The 20,731-nt window shown below is 36.7% G+C and overlaps 1 protein-coding gene across 1 annotated transcript in view; it reads right to left on the bottom strand.

Moving 5' to 3' along the window:
- fat3a (FAT atypical cadherin 3a) overlaps positions 1 to 20,576 on the bottom strand; it is a 153,980-nt gene extending 133,404 nt beyond the window's left edge. The window contains 1 exon segment of the mRNA XM_058745369.1: positions 20,326 to 20,576. Coding sequence (XP_058601352.1) covers positions 20,326 to 20,340 — 15 coding nt within the window. The 5' untranslated portion in view covers positions 20,341 to 20,576.
- Positions 20,577 to 20,731: the final 155 nt, after the last annotated feature.

The raw sequence follows: 20,731 nt of genomic DNA, 5'->3' as shown, positions 1-20,731 counted from the left end.
ACAATAGAATGAGCGGCAGATATAATGATAGATGGACGACAGACAGAATGATAGAACGATAGATAGAGCGATAGAACGACAGATAGATAGATGGATAGATAGACTGACAGAATGAACGACAGAGAGAATGAAGGACAGACAGATTGACAGAATGATAGAAAAAAATAGATAGAGGATAGATATATATGAAACATCAGACAGCTAGACAAGAATGAATGCCAGATAGAACGATAGAATATAGATAGATAGAACAAACATACAAACGATAGATCAACCAAATAAATGAACGACAGGCAGAATGATTGACAGAATGATCTATAGATAGATAGATGGATAGATGGATAGATGGATAGATGGATAGAACAATATAGATAGAATTAACATGAACGATAGACAGCAAGAACGACAGAATGAAAGATAGAACGGTAGAATGATAAAACGAATGAACGATAAAACAAATAACAGCGATTGACAGAATGAACAACATTTAGATCAAACTAGACAGACAGACAGATATTAAACAGACAGAAAACACACCTCCATACACATTCACTCCATCAAAACAAGCATGACATGTCATGGCCTAACCGCAGTCACACGTGTGGAGGCCCGTCGCTGGCCCGCTGACCCGCTCATGTAAACACCTTTCACTCTGCCAGCATGTCATCTGTCTGGACCCGCGAGGTCGTTCATTTAAGCGGAACGCTGTTATGAACATGTGACGAGGGCCTCCGCATTCGCATTATTTGTCAGGAAATGACTCTGCTTTGAAAGGGAATTTCGCTCCTCCAGCTTTTATTCATTTGCTAAACAAACATACACTAGCGCTTGGCACTTCAACAAACAAAATTAAAAAAACGTCCTGCAGCTTGTTCTTTGCGACACAGCCTTTGGCAGGAGTAATGACCTTCAAGCGTTTCTTTGTGATCAACATTTAGCTTGGTGTTCATTTGTATAAACAGTCGCCACCTCCAAAGCACTTTCATTCCTCGCCGTTTGAGAGCCTCTATTTACAGGCTGACTGCTGTTTTCTTTTGAAGTTCGATTCGAAATTTAAATTCAGAATTTAAATGGAGGTTCATTGATGGCCTGGAACAAAGTTTATCTGGGTCTGGATTTAATGAAATAAATACAGCCACCCTATTATGTAGCTCAATAACAGAATATTTTGATTCAAAATACTTAGAAACAAAGAGTCCATTACAGCACAAACATAATTAAATCAATCTGGCATTCGACAAAACATTTAACTTTCAAACTATGATGTATTTTTGAGTAGAACAGATTCCTTAGTTTAGGTGTGAGACTTAGTTTCATTCATTGGCAGGGCAGGGTTGTATAGTAGTCTACAGGCAAAAACAAGATAAACATTTGAATTTCAATTTAATTTCAAATTTCAATTTAAAAAAGTAGTATTAACTGAAATGAAAATCAAAAGATATTCAACCAAGTTTTAACTTCAAAAGCACAGTTTGTCCCAATAAACTATGAATGTTTGAACGTTTTGAGAAAGTTCAACAAGCCTTTACGAATAGAATAAACAGAATTATAAATAGAACGATAGATAGAACAGAACGAAAGAGACTGACAGATAGACAGATAGATAGAATACAAAATGCAACACCCACCCACCCACACACACACACACACACACACACGCGCAGAGAGAGAGAGACATGCTGCATTTCATTTAGTAGAACAAGTACATGTAAAATCTCTCTCTTTCTCTCTGTTCCAGACAAAGTCACACATGTGCAAAAGCTCTCAGATGAGTGGGAGTGAGAAGTGACCAGCAGTTCTTATCACAGTCACACACACACACACACACACTCTTGCAGTGGCCGTGTTGAATGGATTAGCTGTGTGCGCGCCAGTGAAAAGTGCTTCTGGCTGTTTGTTCCAATTTCCAGGCAATTCCTCATGTTTTCTAAAGATCTCAGGCACAACTGCCCAGCTTTAACCATTACTATTATCTTTCACTCTCACACACAAACTTTCCTAGCTCTATAAATTTACATTTACTAGAGACTGACATTGACTGACAAATACTCTAATTTTTTTTTGTTTTACAACCAATACAACAGAACAGATTTTATTTATTAATTTTTTTTAATTGTTTTGCTGTATTTCAAAGGGTTACTCCACCCCAAAATGTCGTTCCAAACCCGTAAGACCTCCGTTCATCTTCTGAACACAAATTAAGATATTTTTGATGCATTCTGAGAGCTCTCTGACCCTCCCATAGACAGCAATGGAATTAACATGATCAACGTCCAGAGATGTAGCAAGGAGATCGGCAAAATAGTCCATGTGACATCAGGGGTTTAACTGTAATTTTATGAAGCTACGAGAATACTTTTTTGTACACAAAGAAAACAAAAGTAACGACTTTATTCAACAATTCATTTCCTCTGTCACCCTAGCACCATTTTGGAGAATATCCACTGAACGCAAACAGCGTATGCTGTTCAGTGTCAGCTGCGCCACACGGATACATTTTCTACGTTTATTTACACTTTGATTTGAACAAAAACAGCGTATGCGCGTGGCGCAGCTGACACAGAACAGCGTACGCTGTTTGCATTCAGTGGATATTCTCCAAAATGGTGCTAGGGTGACGCAGAGGAGATGAATTGTTGAATAAAGTCGTTATTTTTGTTTTCTTTGAATACAAAAAGTATTCTCGTAGCTTCGTAAAATTACAGTTGACACCCTGTCACATGGATTATTTTACCAGTCTCCTTGCTACATTTCTGGACATTGATCTTGTTAATTCCATTGTTGTCTATGGGTGGGTCAGAATGCATCAAAAATATCTTAATTTGTGTTCCGAAGATGAACAGAGGTCTTATGGGTTTGGATCCAATATGTGGGTGAGTAAATAATGACAAAATTTTCATTTTGGGGTGGAGTAACCCTTTAAGTCTAATCATTAGATTACAACATTAAAAACAATTAAATTGTTAAAATTTTAATAATGATAAAAACAACAACCTTAATATTAATGCTTGGTTTGAGATATAAGTCGTCACAATCTTATTTTCACCTCTGGGATACATGGCTTAAAGGGATAGTTCACCCAAAAATGAAAATTCTGTCATTAATTACTCACCCTCATGTCATTCCAAACAATAAGTAACAAATGAAGATATTTTAATGAAATCTGAGAGCTTTCTGACCCTGCATAGACAGCAATGCAACTGACACGTTCAAGGCCCAGAAAGGTAGCAATGACATCGTTAAAATAGTCCATGTGACATCAGTGGTTTAACCGTAATGTTATGAAGCTACAAGAATAGTTTTTGTGCGCAAAGAAAACAAAAATAACAACTTTATTCAATGACTTCTTCTCTTGCACTTCAGTCTCTGCCACTATTCATGAGAGTGCCATGACAGTCTTGCTGGTTTTGAATGACCTGAAGGTGAGGAATTAATGACAGAATTTTCATTTTTGGGTTTGAAAGGGAACGGGTGTTCAAAAAAAAGTTTGGAATTACAAAGTAATTATGCAAAAGAAATTACAATTAACAATGTTGAATGAGATCAACAAAATGGAGGTGCTTATTTATATTAAATATTACATAAGGGTAAATTCAGTAAAAAATATATATATATAGCTGATTACAATAGAGAAATTTACTATAAACCATTAAACTTTCTTGAAACTCAAACATTATAAGGTTGTCTTGACATAATTTCATTCATCCTTTTTTCTACCTGACTTTAAATGCAATTAAAGTCATTCTCAATTCTATTCTAAACGACGCACAACCCTGCCAAATAGATAAAACCAAGTCTTACCCTAAATTGAGGAATAGCTTAAAAATGTCACACAATGTTATCCATCCATTGATCTGTCTGTCTATCTTTAAAACATGTGTGTAATTTCAGTAGCATTACTGTCACTGAACAGGTCAGACATCTGCTGACTGTCCTTCAAATATCGGACAGGCATGTTTTAACAATGTTTTACACTGTAAAAGTTTTATCTTACAAATGAAAATGAATAGACGCATCAATGACGCACATGCGTTATCTGTCCTGGTCCGGCAGATCTCCACAACTACTAAAGCTAGGCAGAAATCAGCTCACAGGAAATCAATCACACTGACAAATGCATAAACACGCAAGCATTGGCATTTAAAACAGCTGGCGGCTATAAAAACTTCACAACGTCGGGCAAAAACACAGACGACAAGCATTACACTTTCACTGTTGAAGTTGAAAATACAACGTCTCATGAGGTGATGTCTGTGTGAATTTAGGTGTGTGTGTTTGTGTGAGAAACAGTGCATATGTATGTGTGTGTGTGATTTAGGTGGTGCCACTCGGCTGTCCGGACCCCCTGAGAAGTGACTGGGCCAGACGGGTACTTTATCCGGTTGCCATGACACCCAGCCAGTGACCTCTGGGTATTCACAGGGCCGGCATACCGCGGGCACTGCCAAGAGAGGGGCACCGCGGCCGTGCCAAACTCACAGAGAGCGCCTGACATCATTTCCCACTAAAGAGGCACATTCTCCCACTGCTGCTGGCGGCAGAGACGGAGAGAGACAGAGAGAGAGAGAGAAAGAGGTGAGGATGTTTCGGGACGAGCGGACGGTTGGCTGTTTGCCCTAACTGATGGGCAGACATATTCTATCAGTGAATGAGGTTTAAGCACATTTTCCCAATGCCCTCACTGCGTCGTTACAGCTGACCCAACAAGTGTTTGTTTTCTGGCCTCAGGATCGGGAAATGACACGGGACAAACCGGGACTCTTTGTGTCCAATCACTGCCATTGTTACACTAATAGACTCCCTTTCAATTTGCAAGCGAGAAGCTGAATGGAAACGTGTCCACTGCACAGGAAAAGTTGGATTGGAATCTGAATTGAACTGACAATTCAATAACTATCTATCTATCTATCTATCTATCTATCTATCTATATATCCTGTAGCTACTTATATCTAAATCTATCTTTATCTATTCATAACCATCCATCTATTTATCTATAATGTAGCTTTCAATCTCTGAGTCCATCTTTATCTATTTCAATCCAGCTATATCTAACCATCAATATCTATTCATCTAAATCTATTTATCCATCCATCCACCTATATCTAAATCTATCTTTATCTATCTATATCTATCCATCTACAGATTATCCAACTAACTATATCCATCCATATCTATCTGTCTATCCATCCATCTATACCTATCCATTCATCCATCTATCTCCATCCATATTTATGCATCCTTTCATCCATCTATCCATCCATCCATCTACATCTATCTATCCATCCATCTATAACTATCCATCCATATCCAATCCATCTATATCTATCCATCCATCCACATCTATCACTATCCATCATTCATCCATATCCAATCCATCATCCATCCATATCTATCCATCCATTGATCCATCCATCTATATCCATCCATCCATAAGTATCCATCCATCATCCATCTATCCATCCATCACTATCCATCCATCCATCACTATCAATCAATTTATATCCAACATCCATCCATCCACATTTATGCATCCATCCATTCATATCCATCATCTATCCATCTATAACTATCCAACCATACATCCATCAATCTATCTATATTCAACATCCATTTATCCATCCATCCATCCATCCATCCATCTATCTATCTATCCCCAGCTGACATTAAGCCTTTAGCTTCCCTGATGTGTTAAGGTCTCATTAAGGATCCTATGAGTTTCCTCAGTGAATGTTTACTGTTGATTTATTAAAGCTGGTTTCATTTTCTGGCTGACAAGTTGTGTTATAGTCTGCTGACAGTTGGCATACATTATTTCTCCCTTTATCTCTGCTGTATTCTTTTACCTTTCATGTTTGGTCTTACGGTCACAAAAAGTGCTTTTGATAAACATAAAAGTCATTTCAACCTTAAGCACATAGAATTATTGGGATAATTATTTAGAAAAGACATCAACATTATTAAGATTCTTATTATTTGGTTTGTGTTTTATCTTAGTAGTCTTTGAGGGCATTAAATCTTTGTTTTGTTTTGTTTTTTTATCTGAATAATTAGGCCGTAAACTACACTTGTGTAGCATTATATTTTTTTTTATCTTGAAGGCCACTTTAAGGCCAATGAAATTTCTGACAAAAAAACATAATTGAGTTTTTTTCATGATAAAAATATGAATAAACAATGTTGCTTTCTGTGAAATGAGACCCAAAATGGTGGTTTAATTATAAAACATCAAAAAAAAAAAAAAAAGTGTATGGTAAAAAAAAAGAAAAGAAAAACATATTGGTCAATCTCTACCATTAACCTCCCTCTCTCTAATAAGTAGTTTATATGCTGCTGTATCTGTAGGATTTCTCTATGTAAATTACCACTGTGTACCAGCGTATTTCATATTGTAAGTCAACAAGGTGAGTCAAGCTGCTGAATACTGTTAACATGTAGAAGTATATAGTCATATCCCAGTCAAAAAGACCAGTTTGAGTCAATCTAAGGAGGTTTGTTGGCCAAGTAGCTGACCTTGACAAGCTGACAAATGCCCAAAATCCCTATAAAACCATTAAGGCAGACCAACTTGAACACTGGAAAACACTATGGTCACCAGCTATGACAGCAAACCACCTTAAGCTGGTTCAAACAGAAGGTGCTGTAGTTTATAGAGAACACTGAAGTCTACATAAATAATACCACTTCAAGACTCAACGGTCTCGAACAGACTGTTGGAGAGTGTGGGCAGAGCTTTATAAAGATCATTTATATAACGGACCATCAGTCATGACGAAGTCCACGCACTGACACTTGATAAGGTCAATACTCTAAACTCTGTTCCGCAATCACTTCTACTTTACCATATTTGGTTGAGAGCTCTTTAACATTAATGCTCTGGATTGAGGGTCTGATCCCAACTTGAGTTAACGACATTTAGAGAAGACATGCTAATTAGACTGTGAATATGCTAATGAGGTCAGCGGAAACTGCATAAGACAGTTCAACCTAATGAACGCAGAAAGGAACAGACAACAAACACAGCAAACGTCAAAGTTTGACAATGTATGCTTATTAGTTGACTTAAAAACATCCACAATTTTTAAAAAAATGGTTCATTTAGGCCATGCAACAAAATTGACCAGCATCCAGGAATGATCTATTTTATAAAATGTGCATAAATGACAGACAGATGGCATGTAATCTTGACGTTGCACTATGAACGTACCAATCAACAAGGACAAGTCAACACTCAATTATCCGATTATCTAAATATGCGTTTCCTGCATCTAGCCGCACAAACTCAATTACAGCCTTTTGTCTGCCTCCAGAAACCTCTCGCTAGATAAAATTATAGGCTACATGTCCCATGATGCCACTGAGATTCCACAGGATACCATTAAAAGAGTTTCGCATAGAGCAGAATAACAGAGGCAGAGTTAGAGACTAAAACAACTTGAATAAAAAGCAAGAGACTGGATAATCAACTGCCACCTGAAACCACTCAGTCAACCCAAATGATTCAATTACCCTTCACTGCCCACCGACAAACAGACAGAGAGAGAACGCTGTTGTATAGATCGAAAGATGAATGATGTTTTGATGCCAGAATTTGGTGACAATGATTGACGTGCACGCATTAAACAGGCCTGTTTTCTCTCTATCACAGTTTCATTCAGCTCTCTCTCTGGGTGTGTCTCAATCCGCCCCCTAATTCTGTAGTAAGTGCACTGGAAGGCTAGGGAGCTAAATGAGATAAATTCATTCACTTACTGAGCTCATGTTATATCATCAGAGGTGTATAACGTACTGAGAAATGACACTCAGTTCAGACATGGGTAAAGATTTGTCAAAATTTTACTCAAAAACCCAACAATTACATCCACATTTGATTTGCATGCTGAAAGAAATAGCTATAAAAAAAAAAAAAAAGAGTCCAGTGCAGTCCATTACAGACTTTTTTACAAACTTCACACAGAATTTCAGAAAACACCGGCCTACAGATATTATTCATGTTTTAGTGCTTGACGGACAGCTTTGGAAATATTATATCTCATGGACAAACTAGCCATGTTCAGCCATTCAACCAAACAATGTGAGTGTCAAAAATACCAACATTCAGCTCATAAAATATAAATAAATGTATAGTAAAAAAATAAATAAAAGCATAGTTTAACTTACAAACAGATAACATTTCAGGCCATCTTTCAATGGCACTTACAAAAATTGAGCATGGATGCCATAGTTTCATAGAAATGTACAAAACAACTACATTGCAATAGAAACTTGGATTTAGCCAGCAATAAAGTTATATCTAACACATATTGTCATAGGTTCTTACATTAATTTAATTTATGTTACTTAGTTTAACGTGAGAGATTTATGTTATTTTCAATAACTTTAAAGAAAGAAAGGGTGAGAATGTACAACAACGTACGAAAGCTGGATGATAAAATGGCATTGCAGCTGTGCCATAATTCACACTCTGTGGGGAAACGCTACAGGGTTTGCTAATAAGTTTGACCTTTAAGCATTTCAGCTTATCAGGAGACTGTAGGCAAAGAAACCTGAGCAAACGTCACATTAGCATTCTAGCGCTGCATTGATGGCAGTAGTCGAACAGAGAAGCGTGTACACGACACAGTTTAATGGGGTCAAAGTTGCTGTAAGGACACAGCAGAGCACAAAATATAACACAAAGACAGATTTCCCCTTGTGGCAAACACTTATGTACGTGAAAATGCAAAAAGCATGCTGAAATAACACGTTTTTTTTTTTGCCGTCTAAGCAGAAAAGATGCTTGAAATCTGTGGGATTGTACAATGATGGCCACTTTATATCTTTTCACGGTTCAGGGGCAAGTGACTTTGAGGCCTTCTGGAGAAGGTTTTACACTGGGAAGCTGTTAAATCAACTCCCTCCCACTAGAGATGGAGGAGGAGAACAACGGAGGGAAAATCTTTAAGCCGTTTTTACGATTCTGTGAAGCGGCGTCAAGGGCGCCGCTGATCTACGGGGATCATTTTAACGTAATTCACGTTGTCAGCGGCCTGTTGTAAACCTGGCTGTTTAATTGTACAGCCCTTTTGTTCCGTCGTATCGTGTGCAGCCATGCATGTGATTGCTTTATCAGGGGTATTATGAAAAAAAAAAAAATGTTATTAAATTTCCGCACCCAAGTGAACGGTCATGACGAGTTACCAGTTCAACCATAAATGTAGAGCAGAGTCGAGTCTCAGCTTTAAAATACGACATTAATACTTGTACATTCTGGGGACATCCGCAGAAATACTGGAGCCCTTCTACAGCTGAAAAAGAGATGTACTGGCCGTTTGCCATGCTAAAGGGCGTCACGTGTGAGTCCCAAGAGAAGAGCCAAAAAGAGACAATAGAAACCCGAGAAGCGCTAAGAAAAATGTCACTTGAAGAGACCACAGAACTGTAATTGGCCCCTTCTGGCACAAAGAAATGGTAGAAACTGAAATATCAGCCAGAACAACTGGTTTTATGGGTAAATAATAAATAAAAACATGATTTCCACAAATTATTCCTATACAGCGACACTCCTATCAAACAAAGTGGTTTTAGAGTTTGGAAACTCTGTCTCATATAAAGTGTCATACATCAACATACAGTTTCTCCATGTCATATAAAACCTACCCATGAACCTACCTCTTTCTTAAACTGTAAATGTTAATACATACAGTACACTACCGTTTAAAAACTTGGCTTTGGTAAAAAACTAAAATGTTTTTGAAAGAGTCTCTTATACTCAAAGGCTGAATTTATTTGATAAAAAATATTGTGATATAATATTACAATTTTAAATAACTGTTTTCTATTTTATAATACTTTAAAATTGAATTATTACAGTGATGGTAACGCTGGATTTTCAGCATCATTACTGCAGTCTTAAACAGGGTCATTATAATAAACTAAAATTATAGTTTAGTTTGGGGGTGAGATAAAAAATAATTCTCATTTGAAATAAAATAAACATTAAATACAGCAATTTCAGCTTAAAATAAAACTTAAAAAAACTGCATATCTTTTGAAAAATATTGAAAATGACACAAAATTACAAAAGCTTTGACTACGATTAAAAATGAAAATGGAAAAATAAAAACAGATTCAAAATATTAATAAAAACGATAATAGCATCTCAATTATACTAAAATAGCACTGGCCTTTAGTGTCATGTGATCCTTCAGAAATCATTCTAATATACCAACATTCTAAATCTTTTGCAATATTATAATTGCCTTTCCTGTCACCTTTGATGAATTTAATGCATCCTTGCTGAAAAAAATAAAATAAAAATAGCTTCTTCCTTTGATTATAGTCAGTATAAACAATGCAGCATAATTACAGAGTTTTTGAGTATGTGGGGATTGTGTAGCACAGCTAAGGGAAAAAGTCTAGGGAATGACAACCAGTGTGCATCTGGTAGAGAAGCGTTCCGTTTGCCCATGCCTTCATCCGTCCGCAGGCTGCTCCTCTACTCTGTCAGGACTGCTTTTCCCAATTCTGAGGCCGTCCATTATCACCACATTCACTAGAGGAGACGCACACCTCGCTCTCACGGGCTCCTTGTCGAAGCTGCAATTTGCTCGTCATATCTTGCGCCTCGACTCCCGCGTCGATACACAGGTGCCGTCGTGACCGACATCTCCCGCGGACCCAACCGAGAGCTGCTCATCTCGTGCTCACCCCCGCATGTCAGCAGCCAAAATACAACTCCCTGCCTCTGTCTGCTCTCTCACCGGAGATTAGAGTGACTCACGGCGCAGTAACCCGGCCTGCATCAGCAGCAGCGCGGCCTACGAGAGTTATTAAAAGGAAGCTGCCTGCGCTGCTTTCCAACATCAGCTCTCTCTCTCTCTCTGTGTGTGTGTGCTGCACAAACGTATATTTGTTCCTTCTTTTTTTATGTTCCTAAATTCTCTCCCTCTCTCTCTTTGGCAGGCGGCGATGTATTTTCCAGACTCAGCCATAAATATAGGGCATGCGCTGCAAGCAGTCTCTGAGGACCACATCAGCAGTGATGGACGGGCTACAGCGTGTGTGTGTGTGTGTGTGTGTGTGTGTGTGTGTGTGTGTGTCGCTGTGCAACCCAACACTGCCGGACAACTACAATTTATGTACTCCAGTGCCAGCTCCTGCTTATATATTTATATACCTAATGGCCTTTCAAGTCTAATTTGAGTAAATTCAGTAATTTGCACGTTGTAACATGGCGAGAGGCGTTATTTGTTAAATGGAGAAACCATTACGCCGGCATTAGCTTTCAACACACGGCTATGGCGAATTTCAGATCGCTAACTTACGATGCTCTTAATGTAATGCCGGTCCCTCGGAGTTATTATAAGAAATGCACTGTCTCGTATTACTCTGTTCTGGCTCTAATTTCATATCAGTTACACTTGGGGTAGAACTCAATTCACATAAAAAACACATTCGTTTCTGTTTTTTGTTATTTCGTGCTTATGATGAAACTGATGAACCGAATAAAAACTAATACACAATTTGCCTCTTTGTGGACGCATTTTACACATGACTGATTTAATACTTTCTGAAGTTCATTTTTTGCAGCTTTTGCATTCGCTGTAAAACATTTGGTCAAATAACCCAAGAAAATGTTAACATCTAGCTACACTAGTTGGTCTTATTTAAGTGAAATATAGGCCTATGTGACTGAATCAGCTTGATTACATTGGGTTCAAGTTGATCAGAAATAGCATTTCTAAGATGGATAGGCCTACACCAAGAGCAAAGTTGAAAAATCATCTGAATTGCTCAGTAACCTGCCTGTTAGGGCAACACATCTGAAATGATTGTTATACTGTACATAGCCTATTTGAGTTTTTGTTTTTTGCGCTAATGGAGGTAGTCAATTAAGTGATGTTAAAAATATCAGCTGTTGCCACAGTTACACATGCAGAATTAACCTCTGAGCAATCATAAATTGCAATACAGCAATGGTGCTAGTATTTAAAAAAGAAATGATTTATAAAAAAGAAATGATTTAGGCCCAAGTAACCATGTGATAAGTGGCTATTCTTTGAATTGTTATACCTTGAGATTCAAATATTTTACAAATTAAACATTTAATTTATTTATTATTTTATTTTACTGATTGATTTTTTTCTCAAAACTAGATGGACGCAAGCTAACATATTCAAAAGCAACAAAAATGGTTCATATAGTTAATCTTGTGGAAAGGGCTATTTTTTTGGCCATAATGTAACTTCAATATTTAACAAATCAAAATGAATTAACCTCATTTTACAACTATTTTTAAACTTTATGGAGACAAACCAAAAGATTCAACAAAAGAATATTAACATTAAATAACCATGTGTTAATGGCTATTTATTTATTTTTATTTTTTTGACTATTCTGCAATTTAAATATTTTACAAATGAAAAATACTACATCTCATTTTATGATTTTATTTTTGTGAAACTTGATGGACTTCATGAAAAAAATCAATCAATCAATCAATCAATCAAACAAAAAGTTAATATATTAAATAACCATGTGATAATGGGTATTTTTGACAATCCCATGATATTTTACAAATTTTACAAATTTACAAAATTCATCTCATTTGACAATTGTCTTTTTTGCCAACTTAATGGATACAAACCAAAAGATTCAGCAAAAATAGTTTACATATTAAATAGACATTTGATTTTTTTTTTTTTTTTTGACAATCCTATGATTTAAATATTTTATGAATCAAAATTATTTCACAATTTTCACTTTTGGCAACTTAATGGATGCAAACCTAAATATTTAACAACAAAAACATTTCCTCTATTAAATAACCATGTGTTAATGGCTACTTTCTGACAAAACTGTAATTTAAATATTTTACTAATCAAAGTTACTTCATCTTTTTTGATGATTTTCTCTTTTGGCAACTTAACGGATGCAAACCAAAAGATTCAACAAAAAGTGGTTTATATATTATATATCCACGTGATAATGTCTATTTCTGACAATCCTGTGATTTAAATATTTAAAAATCTAAATTAATTCATCTCATTTGATGATTTTCTCTATGGAAACTTGATAGACACAAACCAAAAGAATGGAAATTAATTCAAAGCGATTTGTTTTTTCTTTTTCTTTTTTGTCATTTTCACACAAACGCGAATATATCTACAACGGTACAGTGAAACCTCTACAGGTTGACATTTCTACCATCGTAGTACATGTGATAGCACCCAGTCCAGTTTGTTAAGCTTTATAGTCCATCAGGATGGTGTTGCCTGCAGGTTTATATTCGCAGTGTGTACTACAGCTCCTGTTGTAATTACCTCCGGCTGTAATCCATTAAAGCACAGCCGATTATCAAGGGAAAGTGTTTGGAGCTCCAACCTAAAACCTGCCCATCTGAGTGGCCATCATGCTCTCTTTGTGTAGCGGCCATGTTTCAAAACACTGGCTTCAGGCAACAAGTGCTGCTATTTCACTTTCCCTCTCTCTCGCTCTCTTTTCATCAGCCCCCCAGGCGGACCATCAAACCATCTGCTTCCCATCTCACGAACACGGCCGTGGCTCCATCACAGCTTCCCGTCATCCGCAGGGCTCCGCGAATCCTCGTGCGATCGTTTGCACCCCGTCATGCCCCCGTGTGAGGTGATGCTTGAAGACGACAGGCGGGGAACAAATCAAAGCTGTTCTTGATAAAATTATCACCCTCTAAATTTATCCCAAAGCCAAATATTTAACTTGAAACACAAATAGTCGCACACTCGTTCACCCCGCAGAGGACTGAATACAGAATTATGAAAATTTGTTTTCTTAAATGAATACAAGGCTCAACAATTGCAGATGGTATGATGGCCTGTAGCCAGTGTGAGTGTGTTTTGGGCCAGTTAATAACAGTTACCCCATTATATTTTGAACAATAACAATATAATAATAACAATAATAATTAAAAAATGTATATAAACAAAAATAATAATAATAATAATAATAATTTGGTGAAAAATAATAAAATGATCAAATGAATTTATATAATATTTACATAAATTCTAATCAAAACTTTTGACTGATATTGCAACTAGATGGACACAAACCAAAAGATTTAACAAAAATAAATATTTTTTTTTTTTTTTTTAAATCATATGTTAAATAACTATGTGGTAATGGCTATTTTTGACCATTCAGTGATTTAAATATTTTACAAATCATAGGATGATTTTATCTTTGGAAACTTGATGAACGTAACCAAAAAGATAACGTAAATAAATAATAAATAAATAAAACAAATAATAATTTTTGAAAAATATAAACAAATAAAAATGTTGCTAAAATGAATGTATATAATATTTATATTCATTGTAATCAAAACTTTGTGATCGAAAGATTTTACAAATCAAAAGTATTTCAAATAATTTGATGAATTGAAAAGATTATTCATAAATAAATAGAAAGTTTGGCATTAGTATAAAACAGCTTCAAATTCAAATTGATGAAACTAATATTATAAAACAAATAGTTTTGACTCTAAATGTAACCAGTGTGAGAGTGTTTTGAGCCAGTAGATAATTACTTTCCTTATTACATTGCAAATTAAAAAAAATTATAATTAATAATAAATAAATAAATAATAATAATAATAATAATAATAATGTTGAAAAATATAAACAACTGATAAAAATGAAAAAAAAAAAAAAGCATTTATGTTTATAATTTTTAGATAATATTTATTATTCTGGTTATTCACAACCATTTTTACTTATTTATGAATGAATTAATGAATGAATGAATCTGCATTAACGCAGAACATTACATCAATCTGACAATGAAATTTTATTGCAACAAGTAGAGAATTCAATTTTCCCCCAAAAACCAAATCTCCAGCCTCTGCTCCATTTAACAGATCCGCACCTCATTTTGAACAGCATTTTTCACTCCTACCAGGTACACAAGAGAACACCGTACTGTTTGTGTTGTTTCTGTTCACATCGAATCAGCACTACAGTACCTAGAGTCTATTTCAGATCAGTCAAGCATCTCTCCAGCAGCACACTCCTTTCTATCAAGTCTGTGCTTCGGAGAACCGATGTTCTGACGTCCTAATCGTTTTTTGATGGTCTGTTTAGTCTGTGTGAGACTTCTTGAAATCCGCTGTCTAAAAGACTCGCCGTTACACTGAAGGACAAAAAGATTGACAAGCACGTCAGGTGAAGTAAATCAAACCTGCTTCAACCTCTCCTGAGATTGCCGTGGAAAAAAATCCAACATGCACGCTCTCAAAAGACCTGCTGACATCATCATCGAGTAGCTAGGTCTAGAATTACATTTCTTTTTTTCTATTCTCCTGGTTTCTTTTTGTCCCTTGTCCACAAACACTCAAATACATCCTGTTCTGGTAATAAGACTCCTTTGAATGGAGCTTAACTCTTCTGGCCTTTCTAAAAGACTTCACACACATGTAGACACCAGAAGATGTACACACATAGACACAGTTAAAGGGATCGTTCGCTCAAAAACATGCTTGTAGGTTTTTTTTCCAACGAGGAACATACCAAAATTTAAGTTGATATTGATTCAAATGTGCTATTGACCCTGATTGCACACCAAAATATTATTTATTTCAGCCTGTTCCTCATTATTTTGTAGTTTTAGAAGAAAATAATACACAATAGAACACTTTATCAAATATAAGTCTTATAGCCAGGGTTGCCAGATCCACAGTTTTCCCTTCTCTTAACATTATTTGTAATATGCCTCCAATCCAATCATCACAACAAGCTTTGTGCTTTGTTACTTCTGATAAAAAACAGTCTCAGCTTTCAAATCCTGTATATTTTAATCACAAAATCCAAACAATAAATGCCGTCTGAGAGATTTTTTTCCTAAAGAAAACCAAACTATCGGTTTTGCCATCGGCAGATAACATACTGAATAATCGGCTATCGGCTGAGAAATTTCATATCGGTGCATCTCTAATATGTGACCCTGGACTAAATAAGCCTTCCATTGATGTATGGTTTGTTAGGATCGGACAATATTTGGCTGAGATACAACTATTTGAAAATCTGGAATCTGAGGGTGCAAAAAAATCTAAATATTGAGAAAATCACCTTTAAAGTTGTCCAAATGAAGTTCTTAGCAATGCATATTACTAATCAAAAATTAAGTTTTGATACATTTACGGTAAGAAATTTACAAAATATCTTCACGGAACATGATCTTTACTTAATATCCTAATGATTTTTGGCTATTGCTACAAATATACCTCAGCGACTTAAGACTGGTTTTGTGGTCCAGGGTCATATATATATATATATATATAAATAATATATACACACATACACATGTGCATAAATATACACAATTTTGATTGCTTTTGCTGTCGTGTAGCACTAATTTAGCACTACGGAAGGTGACAAATTAATATTTCTAATCACTTCTTTGGATGTACAGTGCCTACAACACAATACAATGCATCCGCGCAGAACAATGAATCTTGCGAGTTCCTGTCACAATAATGAATCAAGTGTGCTCTGAACAACCTCTTTCTCTTCCAGTCGCTCCTGGAGCGAGTGCCTGTGTTCGGTGGGAGTTTGTTGTCGGTATGTGCACGTTTAGAACCCCTGTCGTGCCGTGGGAATATACAGTCAGGGTAATTACTGCTATCAGAGCTGGTGCTACTGTCCTCACTGCTCGAACCCTCTGGGACTGATTATGGCCCCGCTCTGAGCTCCACTACTGCTGCCTGAACGACCCCTTTGCTGTCCTTCAATAAGTGATTCATCAAAGAGAGACAAGCCCACACGGAAAAATGGATCGAGAGAGAGAGACCTGCGATCTGCTAGAGATCAGAGGAGAGTGACGCGTGTGACACGGACTGAAACACACACTCTTGAGACTGGCACTATAATGTAACAAAGCACTTTCTTTAAAATACCGTCTTTGACTTAAAGGGATAGTTCACCCAAAAGTGAAAATTTGATGTTTATCTGCTTACCCCCTGGGCATACTAGATGTAGGTGACTTTGTTTCTTCAGTAGAACACAAACGAAGATTTTTAACTCAAACCGTTGCAGTCTGTCAGTCATATAATGCAAGTCAATGGGCACACAATCTTTGAGATTTAAAAAAAACATGCACAGACAAATCCAAATTAAACCCTGCGGCTCATGACGATACATTGATGTCCTAAGACACGAAACGATCGGTTTGTGTGAGAAACTGAACAGTATTTTTATCATTTTTTACCTGTAATACACCACTATGTCCAACTGCCCTGAGTGCGTGCACGGCATCCGGTGCGTCTGTATGTGCTCTGGCGTAGTTTACGCAAGCAAAAAATTCCACGTTGTCTGATGATACATCAAAATCGTCTTCCATTGTGATGACCTGTACTTCTAAATATCTTTAGATCTTCACAGTGGCAGGGAACACTTCCACAATCTCTGTGCACTGTGTAAACAATGAGTGACGTATAAGCGCAACAGATCGCTTCCGGCGCTTGCGTAAACTACACCACATATAGACGTCACGCACCGGATGCCGTGCACGTGCTCAGGGCAGTTGGACATAGTGGTGTATTAGAGGTAAAAAATGATAAAAATATTGTTCAGTTTCTCGCACAAACCGATCGTTTCGTGTCTTAGGACATCAATGTATCGTCACGAGCCGTCACAAAGTGAGCTACATGTAACAAAATTTGGGAATTTCCTAAGTAAGCGATGAATGCTAAATAAGTAAAATAATTGCAATTTCAACTTTTTCAGCTAGGCCTATAGTTTCAGTGTGGGATATGTTTAGTCCATTGCATTTTCAATTGCAATATCTCTATATAAAAACAACAGAAGTAGACAGCTAGGTAAACGTGTGTCTATATGTGTGTGTGTGTGAGTTTTTGTGCTTCTATCACTGTGTCTTTGTGTGTTGTGTATGTGTTTATAAGTGTGAATTTATGTCAGGTAAAAGTGCACTGACCGCACACTGCCAAAAACACTGAGCGAAAGTGCCATGAATGTCTGACTCATACAGGCATGTGTGCGTGTGTGTGTGCGTGTGTGTGTGTATCAGTGTGCCTGGGCTTCCCTAACCTTCAAAACTAATCAAATCTGAACACTTTATACACATACACTCAGAAAGACCCAGTCACTAACATAGCTGCTGCAATGAAACTGCTTCCAGTTTGTCTTCAAGCCCCATTTCCATCATTAAATCTTGCTTTTCCAAACTTTATCTCTTTCAATGTGTGTGGTTTGTGTTTCTAGCAGTAATATTCAGTTCCAAACTCAATTACAGCTTGTAAAAACTCACTAAACCAGATCACACACACATTTACTTAAACATACAGCTTCTAAAGCAAATTCTATGACTACAGGCAATCCCAAACCCAACCTCTAAAAGAGAACGGTTTGTATTTACTGTATTTATGAATCATTTTACCTTTGAGGACGTCCCTAAAGGGAGGTTTCTGTCAGGTTTAGCTAACCTCTGTGGACAGTTTTGTCCCTAAGGTACAGCTAACTAAACCCACATAAACAAAGTCGCTCTGATCTCAGAGTCGCAAACACCTCCACAATTGCATTGAACGCACTCCTTCCATACGTGAAGAACATATAAGTGTTTGCAAAGACAAACACACACACACACACAGAAAAAGCTCTAGGCAGCTGTGTAGTCTGAACACGCTCCACTTCCATTACGAACAGAACAGCCATAGTTTACCAATCCCCTTGGCTATAAAAAAAACACATAAACGCACAGCACAATAGAGTATGAGCTTACACACATGCAGAAAACACAAACATATGTTAATCAACAAGTGCAGAGTGCAGAGCAACATAAACCACTAAGTAAATGCAAACACACAGAATACACAATGAATGAACGCATATGGATACAAACACATGATTGTATGCCCTAAACAAATACCACCCATGACTATTGCTGAATTTCCCTAAATTTATGGATGGGCCCCTTTACTCCAGGGCCCAATGTGCAATCAAGTACCCAAACTTAAAAATCCTGTGCCCCCCAAAAAGACAGACAAATAAACTGGCCAAACCACCACCCCCATCAAGAGCCATTTATCAAAAGAAGAAAGCCTTCCACTTACAATATGGATTCTGAAATGAAATCAACAAGTGTAAACACAAGAAAAGACAACACTCATTTCTAAACAGATAGTTTTAACATTCCGACTCTAAATTGGGGGCAAGCGGCACATCACAACAACGAAACTCAATCTCTTCCATTATAATCAACTTTTATACATTCATGCATTTGACAGCCACTTTTATCCAAAAATAATTGCATTGCTTTCAGTTTACGTCTTCTCGGCTCATGCATTCATTGGTAATGCAAAGCCTACTAGATTGTTTTGAAGATATTAGTTGAATAACTTTCCTCTTAAGAATACTGAAAAAGTAATTTATTGCATTTAAAAAAAACTTTCATTTTTTTCAAGAAATTTGCTGTCTTGCAACTATATAGCCCATACATTTTTACCAAAAACAAATCTCAACATCAAGGCCCAACTATAAAGCAGCACATCACGATGACAAAATTCAATATCGAACCTATGACTATTATGACTATAAACCTATGAGGTAAATCATAAATAATTTGATATGCATCAAACCAATACACTCATACACTTTAAATCTTATGTAAACTGCCTCAAAATAGCACAACGTTGACCAATTTTACATTTAAGTTTAAATTAAATAATAAAAAAAAAAAAAAAAAAACATTAAATATCTTTGGCATATGAATAAAAGTAATTATAAATGGCATAAACATAAATGTAAAATTAACTTACCTAATGAGATCATGATGACATAATTTAGCAGAACCTGAAAGCTTACTGGATTACTTTCAAAATATTAGTTGAAAAACTTCCATATAAATGAACTTTAATTTTTCAATGCTATTTTGCAAAAAAAAATTGCTGCCTCCTTACAATATGGGCCAGAAATCTTCCCCAAAATATCTCAACCTCTGTTGTCCACCACTATCAATGCCGCTAGTACTACCACGGTTTACTAAATAATACTAGAATGATCAACTGTCATATACATAACTATGTTGATCATTCAGTAAAATGGTATCACCACAGTTGGTGAAAAAGCAACTATACTCCTTTATCGAAGACCTGATCAATTATGAATCACACACTCACATTCAAACGAACACTAACCAACAGAGCAACAATAAACTACAATCACGAATGCACAAACACACAGGCAGGTGTTTGTCTTAGAAAGGTTGCACGCCAATCAATGCGCTTTTGATTTGTGCTCATCCACATGGGGACGACAGTGACGTAAGTGGCAACTTTAGCGAGTTTACAGGTAAATTACCTCTGCGAACGACATCTTGTCAAACGGAGCTCTAACAAGCTATCGACCCGCCACTGCCGCGTCCTAAACGAGCTGCTCCCCTGCTTCCGGTAACATCAAGCCACTGAAAAACAGAATTTATCTCAACTGATGTAATGAATCAGAGCCTAAGAAAACCACATCAGGGACAAACACTGGAGGAGGATGGGAGATATCAACGAGCGGGGAGACGAATGTGTGTGAGCGGAGTTGGACGTGGGTGGGTGGTCCATTTCAAGTTTCGAATCACTTTGAAATGAGTTTTTCTGCACAGTAAGCAAGTTTAGCACTCTTTGTAGCATCAGGTTTTCAGTCAGTGAACAGACATGTAATTGCTACTTTACATAAATCTTCACGTAAAATGACGTTAAAAACTGAAGCACTTTAT

The sequence above is a fragment of the Onychostoma macrolepis genome, chromosome 15 (genome assembly GCF_012432095.1).
Source record: "Onychostoma macrolepis isolate SWU-2019 chromosome 15, ASM1243209v1, whole genome shotgun sequence".
Taxonomy (NCBI): Eukaryota; Metazoa; Chordata; class Actinopteri; order Cypriniformes; family Cyprinidae; genus Onychostoma; species Onychostoma macrolepis.
The sequence above is the reverse complement of the archived record's forward strand: the minus strand, read 5'-3'. Positions and strand labels throughout refer to the sequence as shown.